General features: G+C 41.8%; 1 protein-coding gene and 1 long non-coding RNA gene across 4 annotated transcripts; one reads left to right on the top strand and one right to left on the bottom strand.

The window, feature by feature from the left end:
* Positions 1-480: 480 nt before the first annotated feature.
* Positions 481-5,636, top strand: LOC4325627 (uncharacterized). 3 transcript variants are annotated; one of them, XR_010736817.1, is made up of 6 exons: positions 481-617; positions 2,734-3,153; positions 3,227-3,284; positions 3,482-3,579; positions 4,230-4,268; positions 5,622-5,636. It is a non-coding gene; the product is annotated as an uncharacterized lncRNA (long non-coding RNA). The 3 variants fall into 3 exon arrangements; XR_010736816.1 differs by lacking the exon at positions 5,622-5,636 and adding an exon at positions 4,519-4,684; XR_010736815.1 differs by lacking the exon at positions 5,622-5,636 and having other exon boundaries at positions 4,230-4,373.
* On the bottom strand, positions 648-5,339 carry LOC4325628 (subtilisin-like protease SBT3.5). The gene is made up of 10 exons (XM_015766209.3): positions 5,113-5,339; positions 4,934-5,025; positions 4,669-4,766; positions 3,430-3,585; positions 2,710-3,329; positions 2,298-2,368; positions 1,930-2,184; positions 1,713-1,830; positions 1,414-1,585; positions 648-1,328 (listed from the first exon to the last, which is right to left on the bottom strand). The coding sequence occupies exons 1-10, from the start codon at positions 5,203-5,205 to the stop codon at positions 787-789; spliced, it is 2,217 nt and encodes a 738-aa protein (XP_015621695.1). The 5' UTR covers positions 5,206-5,339; the 3' UTR covers positions 648-786.
* Positions 5,637-7,705: the final 2,069 nt, after the last annotated feature.

The following is a 7,705-nucleotide window of genomic DNA, read 5'->3' as shown; positions in this document are numbered from 1 at the left end:
CACCCGCATCCGTGCTCGCCGCTCCGCCGCCGCGCTCCGCTGCCTCCGCTCCGCCGCTGGACGGCCGCGCCGCGTAGCCTCGCCCACGGCGACGACGACGGTGGAGAGCCGACGACAACGGCGCGCGGCTGCTCCGCCCGCAGCCTGAAAGAGAAGAGAAGAGAGAGAAAAGAAAAGAGAAGAGGAGAGAAGGAGAAGAAAAGAGAAGAAAAAAAATGTGCAGCTGACATATGGGCCTCACGTGTTTTTTTAAATTATTTTGCTGACTAGGATATACCACATCAGCAAAACCCGATAAAGACGACATTGCGACGAGGAGAGAAATAGCCGCGTCAAGGCTCGCCTGGGACGAAGGCACGAAGCTTCTATTAGTCCAGATTCCGCTGAGGCCCACTTGCGGAAACGGCCCACGGAAACGGCCCATAGAGATGGACGTGGGATGAACAATGATGAACTCCTCCTATGGGCGGCGGCGGCGGCGGGCGGCGGGCCTATCCAACTACGGAAGCAATCAAGCTAGCCACGCCGGCGGCTTTGCAAGTTCGCATGGCCGCATTCCCAACTCGACGGCGGGAACTGACTGCTCGCCGCCGCCCGGTCAGCATCTAGCCATCCAGGTACCCCGTTGTGCCTTGTGTGATCAGCAGTAGAACCATAAAATCGAAGGATTTATTGTAGATAGTGCAAGAAAATTTTGCCAAGTACAAGTAGTTTTCCGATCTAAGGTGACCATATGTAGATGATCACCGTTCTTTATTATTGACTATTGAGTAATCCTCTGGATTACTATGCAACATCCGCATAGAAATCTCGGATTGTGATCCGGACTGCGATGGGGATCCTTACCGTGTGATGCTCGTTGTACCAAGTTAGGCTTCCAAATGTGTATTCCCCTTGCACTTTCCACAAGGGTCTCATGCTGACCTTGAAGGTGTTCACTTTCTTTGTGGCATTGAAGACTAGGGTTGGAGGTTCAACATCGATCTTGACTCCTAGGGGGCTCTGTATAGCAGATTGATAAACTGCATCGACTTCCCCCACATTTGTGACTGCTCGCCGCACCTTGATTGGATGCCTTAGTTCAGGAATTGATATAGAAGGCAAGTTGAGGTGATAGGCAGGTAAAGTTGTAATGTTGCAGATCTCATGTTTTTTGATCTTGCAAGCGAAGAATTTGTTGTAGTCCATTGGATCAATGTTGTAAATCAGGCCGGGATCTGCAGCTCCATTAGGATTTATGTTCCCCCCTCCATAGTCGAATGGGTCAGCAACTTTCCGAGGTAGAGCTTCCGCTAATATTGGCATGCCATATTCATCCTTGGTTGATGCTTTGGCCATGCAAAAGACAATCACATGTAAGACCATGTTATTGGATTGATAAACATAGTGTTTCATGTGGATAGTATAGCTTACCTGAGGTAACAATGGCTGATTTTAGAGCAGCATGAGACCAATCAGGATGCAGAGCCTTTAGCAATGCTATGACACCTGCTACATGTGGGGCTGCCATTGAAGTCCCCGAGTTAAATGCATATCCATCTTCTTTGGCTGCTAGGATGTTGACCCCTGGTGCTGCTATGTCTGGCTGTTAAAGTAATTATAATGAGATTATACCATTGCAGTAAAGCATTGCAAGCCTACTGAGATCACTATTACAAGCAACTCAAAGTTGGTTAGGTCAAAAGAATGTGCACCGTTTCAGCTTTGTTTACCTTAAGAACTGTAGGGTACCTAGTGGATGGGCCTCTTGATGAGAATATTGCCACCTTTGGAGCCAGGACTTCTTTTCCTGTAATACTATGTGCTGGTTCAATCTTTGCAACCGGCATGCTGCTTAGTACAAAGACCATATTATTTTAGACTAAATAAATATAGTTCCACAGAAAATACAATTACTAAGCCTGGTTCTTCACATGAATTTTTTCCTACCTTTGACTACCAATGTATGTTGCAACTTGAGACCCAATATCAATATCGACTAAAACACAGGGTATGCCTTGGCAATCTTCAGTGCGCAAAAGCATATCTGTGGTATACAGTCCGAAAATAAGACCAGATGCCCCACCACTAAAAACGTTTTCGAAGACAGTATTGACAAAATTTAGTATTGGTCCATAAGTTATTTCGATGCACAGAACAATGCTTCCATTGATTGTTGTTCCATTCAATGCCCCTTTTGAACAACTGCAGACAGAAACAATGGTTGCTCAACCAATTTGGAAATGCAACATCAGAATCTAAGCTGCCATCTATCCATGAATTTAGTTAATCAATAAGTTAAACAGAAATGCACATACTCTCCACCATTTACAAGTGGTTGGAACCCACTCTTGGATTCGTTGTTTAACTTGTAATATAATGATTGACCCTGCAAATATGATAGAGATTTGCACATAAATTTTGAGTGGTAAGTGTTTGGAGATGATAGGCGAGGAAAGGTGCCTCTAGGAGCGCTCCGTTCGATACTGCTAGTGGGCTGAAAATTTTCCTCATTTTCGTGCACACGCTTTCCAAACTGTTAAATGGTGCGCTTTGTGCAAAAGTTTTCCTTATAGAAGTTTCTTTAAAAAATCAAATAAATCCACTTTTTAAGTTTATAATAGTTAATTAATTATATGCTAATCATCTTTCCTGTTTCCTGTGCAAGCAATAATCATATCCTATATGCAGTATCGAACGGAGCCAAGAGATTGTGTTTCTACTATTTACCACTAATGTTTGCTTGTTTCCCAGGGTAATGGTAGTTGGAAAAGACCGATCAATCTTGCTTGCTGCGGCTGTAATAACCCAAGGAGCTGTATTGAAAATAACTTGTGGTCGAGGGCCATCGTTTCCCCCAGCATAAACAATGGTAATCCCCTTCTGGACTGCATGGAGTGCACCAAATGAATCCTCATCAGCATGAATTGAGAGGGACAGGATATCAACTCCATCATGAATTGCATCATCTAGAGCTGCTAGCACTCCGGCACTAGCAAGCTGTAGGCTATTCCCTGTGTTCCATATGACCTTATACACAGCAAGACGTGCTCGGGGTGCACCTCCACGGGCTACTCCTGTTGCTAGGCCATGGACGCTGACTCCATCTACCACTGCACCAGCTGCTATGGATGCTGTATGCGTTCCATGCCCGATCATGTCCCGGGCAGACATGTAATTCTTCTTAAAGTCAGCTTTTTCTATACCTGCAGCATAGTACCGTGCACCAATGATTTTCCTGCTGCAGTTGGTTGGCCCCCAGGCCTGTCCTAGTTGACACACGCCCTTCCATCGTGATGGTATTGGTCCGTATCCATGATCACTGAAGCTTCTTGATTCAGGCCAGATACCTGCATCAATTGCATATGTTTTCCAATTTACGCATTAAGGATTTTGCAAGAATTTGTATGGCCAAGGTCTTTTCAGATGATTTGGTGATATTGTACTAACCAGTGTCAATCATTCCAATAATTACATCTTCTCCATATTTGCTCCTCTGCAGAAGTTTATTGGGTGGTTGGTAGTTCAGTCCGAGGAAATCCCAACTTCTTGTGGTCAGCAATTCATGTTGCTTATTTGGGGTAACACTGATCACTTCAGGTAAATCTGAACATAAAAAAGTATACATGAGAAATTCTTCTGTATAAATAAATAAGGAGAAGAACCATATATATATAGTGCTCCAATAGGGGAACGTATCCTTTGCACACTCCGTACACGCGAACTAACAAATGTCACTGAAAAATCTAGCAAAATTTGTGCATATACTTTACACACGTGTAAAATATTAACCTCAAATTCATTGTATTTTAGCCATAACGGAAAAAAAATTCTGGCAGTTTTAAGACTATAAGTCTGTCAGAATTTTGTATTTTGTGTTGCTTCGAGTCTCTATGTAGGATGAATTTGAACATGGGACTTTACACGTAGATGTAATACTATTGAAAGTACATGTGCAAAGTTTTCTAGAATTTTTAGTGATATTTATTAGTTGGTGCGTACAGTAGTATGTACATGTAAAGGCTTGTGTGTATAGGACACATTCCCCTCCCATGGGCATATAGGTGTTAAGTTGTGTTAGTTTTTTTCTTCTTGGGCAGAAAGTGAATAGCTTAACATAGGTACCTTCCCATAAAGGAGCTGTTTTTAATCAATGTTGAATATGTTTTGAGTGTCTTTTTCTATCATTCAGAAATAGCATCATTCATCAGGATTGATTTCTTCACTTTGGTTGTCTTTGAATTTGTCAGTGTGGGAGTCAGACCTACTGTCGCCATCATGGGATTCAGGTAACCGCATCAACAGCAATTGCAGCTGGTCAAAGCAGTAGCTATTCAATCCTAGGAACGTTTTAGGATCATTTGGTCATTAGGATTTGATTAGTTACATTCTCACAATGATAGTTGCTTTCCTTATCTTTATACTTCTCTGTTTATGAAGAGATGTTCACAGTGAAAAACAACTAGGCAAGGAAGAATAAACAAAGTCTCTAATCTTCTTCCCAGTTCAGCAATAAACCTCAAAGCTTCTGTACTGCAGTTGGGAAGAATTCTGCCGGTGGTTAGATGGAAGTGAGCGTCCTACCCTTGGTCTCAACTCTCAAACCCATACCATGCACATAACAAACATGACTGGTAAATTTAGCACTGAGTTAGTCAAGTTAACTTTTGTTAGCTAAACTCAGTTCACCTGCAAGATTATCTGCTTGCTCCTCTGTTAGCATTGCTGCAAAGCCTGAGAAGCCATGTTTGTAGCTGTAAGCAATGGAGGCCAGCGCCTCTTCCTTGCTGAAACAAAGTGGTAAGCCATGAGAAACAACACCGAACATGTTTATAGTTAGTTATAAAATGAAGTGTTTGGAGTTGTTGAAGCAAATAGGCAGCTCATAAAATAATATTGGTGTTGAGAAGGTAAGAACTAAAACACCCCAAAGCAAATAAACTCCTTAGATTACCTTCCAAGAACGCTGGTGAGCATGTCATGGTGTGAGGCAGTGACAAGAGTAGGGTCATCATATTTCTTCTCGCCCAGATAGGCAATGTACAACTATGCATATATAGAGAAGCAGAGAAAACATCTTTGACCACCAAATCTGCATACAAAATAAGATGTAGGGTGATGCACTGTGCATACCTTGCGAGATCCATATATTCCTCTGATCATCAAAAGCCATACACAAAATAGGAGGAAAGCTGGAAAGCGCTGAAATGGAGAGTGCAGAATCATGTTGGGACTTCTTATACATCAGTATGATCTAGTAGGTATTGGTATTTATAGGTCTTTAGGTCTTGCTTGGTGGCTTCTGTCCATGTCCAGAAAGAAATGTGACACTCACATTTGTTCAATGAATTAAATGTGGCACTCAAATTCGTTCAATGAATTCGATCGCTGAATGTTTATGTCTACTAGTCTAGGGTCACAACGTAAGACAAAATGTCATATGTTTTGCTGTTCATTTTCTTCTTGTCCAAGTGTCCTCCCTGGGTTTTCTCTAGTAGGGGATTCCCTGGAATTTTCTGCCAAACTAGCTTAACTCATGGTCATGGGTTGTATTTCTCCGTGCTACCACCTCCAGCTTATCTTGCATGAGTACTTTTCGTTTATCTTGGTTATGCTAGTCTTTTTTTTTAAAAAAAAATCAGATATTCAGAGTGAGAAGCATGGAGGCTAGAATTTATTCATCTATACGTCAATAACTCAACAAATTGAATATTCGGAGGCAAAGTGGAACAAAATTCCAGGAGATGCTACTATGGTTTACAGTTTACACTAGCAAACACGAAGCAGTGGAGCCCAGGAGCCCCCTGATTTGCTATAATGGTTTCTCAATCAGCGGGGAATTTTGACTCTTCTGTTCTCCCCGTGCCATTGCACATCATTATGTGGAGTCGTCTTCCGCGTTTGTTCGTTTAACTGATGGAGACTAGACGGCTAGAGTGCTGATTCGTGCAAGTTTAGTCTTACAAGACGTCGCTGCTTTCTGATCTTTTGTTTATCTGGAAGAAAAGGGTACAGGTAAGCTCATATAACTCTAATACTTCTGGATAATATGGAGATGATCAGACTTTTGCATTCGAGTGCTGATCCATTGGCGCTTCGCTTCCATGTGGGTGCTGCCGGCTGACTGAAGCCATTTGTCTTAGGCGTATTGGATTGGTCTGGTTTAAGGAACTAACGAAATTTTGTAGTGCCAGGTAGAGATGGAAAATATGTGTTTGATTTGATGCACATTGTATTATTGTCAGATAAATGGATGAGTATTACCCAAATTTTGGTATGGTAAGATGTTGAGGGGGTATGTGCTTTGCTACCTTATCAAAACAATTTTTGAAATAATATGACTACCGTTATGGGCATGTTTTTTTTTTCTCTAGTAGCCGGTTGATCTATTAGACAGGATTGTTACGTAGAATCGTGGAAAACTATTGTTAGAAACACCATCAAACATGGTGGAGCAAGATGGATTGGGATATCGAGAGTAATGCTGTAAAAAAAATGTAGTATCCCAAAAATATGGGAAAAATATAATATTGGTTAAGGCATAGAGCATCACCGATAGACATCTAAAATTTCATCCCAAAATTCTGTTTTTTGGATTCTTAATCAGATATTGAGATTTGAATAGATTTCTCTATCCAATATCTAGAAACCAATATTCGGTCAAAAAAACTAAGAGCGTGGGGAAGAGGTGCCTAAAAATCTCTTACCTAAATCTCCTTTTTTTAGATAATGATCTAAATCTCTTTTTGAAAAAGATTCTCTATTGAGAATTTAAGGATTAAAAATGTATTTCCTTCTCTCTAAAATAGGGTCTTCCTCCACTCGGGCATTATCAAATCGTGCGATCTGACTCTACGATTACCTATCTAGTACTTCCTCCATTCTGAAATTCTGGTCGTTTTACCATCCCAACGTTGTCCCAAAAAAGATGCCGTATTATCAATTCAAATGTTTGAATCTGCTAATGATGGCTTTGCACTGCGTACTTTTTGTGGCAATGGCACCAATGTGAACTGTGACTCTACCATGTGTCCCTGAGTTGTGGGAATATTGCAATCAGAAAATATCTCTGGACCTTCTGGGGAATGCATGTACACTTAAATCAAATGATAATCAAATGAATGAGGGTAACTTGGTCGTTTTGTTTGCTTACTAATTTGGATCGAAAACCTTAAAACGTCAAGAATTTTAGGACGGAGGAAGTATTGTCCTCCCAAGATACACCACCTAGCCCTTATCAACTCGTGTCAATTGGCTCCACGATTGACCATCTAGCATCGTCCTCCCACTCGCCCTTTTTTCTGGGGTAGAAGTCTTGCTCAAGAGACAAAAATTTTCTCGGGTAGAAGTCTTGCTCAAGAGACAAAAATTGAGAGCGAGAATGATACCTGATTTGTGGAGAGCAAAAGTAAAGAAAGAAGGAATACCAATGTTTAGGGGAAAAGAAAATGCCGATTTTAGGGGGGGGGGGGGGGGGGCGTAGGGAACCGTTGGAGAAGCCAAAAACCAAAAGGTGGCACTGCTGAAGTGTTGATGATGCTTTAAGCCCTTGTTTTTGTATAAGCCAGCCCATACGATGAAGGCCCGTATAAACCAACTAGCCACAAAAGAGGTCCAAGATTACAGAATCAACGTGAGGGAGCATTGCCTATGCCTTCTACGGGAGCGTCCGATCGGCTGGAGCAAATCGGTGCTGACGTCATGCTACGTGTAAAACTATTTTAAA

The sequence above is a fragment of the Oryza sativa genome, chromosome 1, assembly GCF_034140825.1.
Source record: "Oryza sativa Japonica Group chromosome 1, ASM3414082v1".
NCBI classification, from domain to species: domain Eukaryota; kingdom Viridiplantae; phylum Streptophyta; class Magnoliopsida; order Poales; family Poaceae; genus Oryza; species Oryza sativa.
Note: the sequence above shows the minus strand (reverse complement) of the source record. Positions and strands in the feature narration are given on the sequence as shown.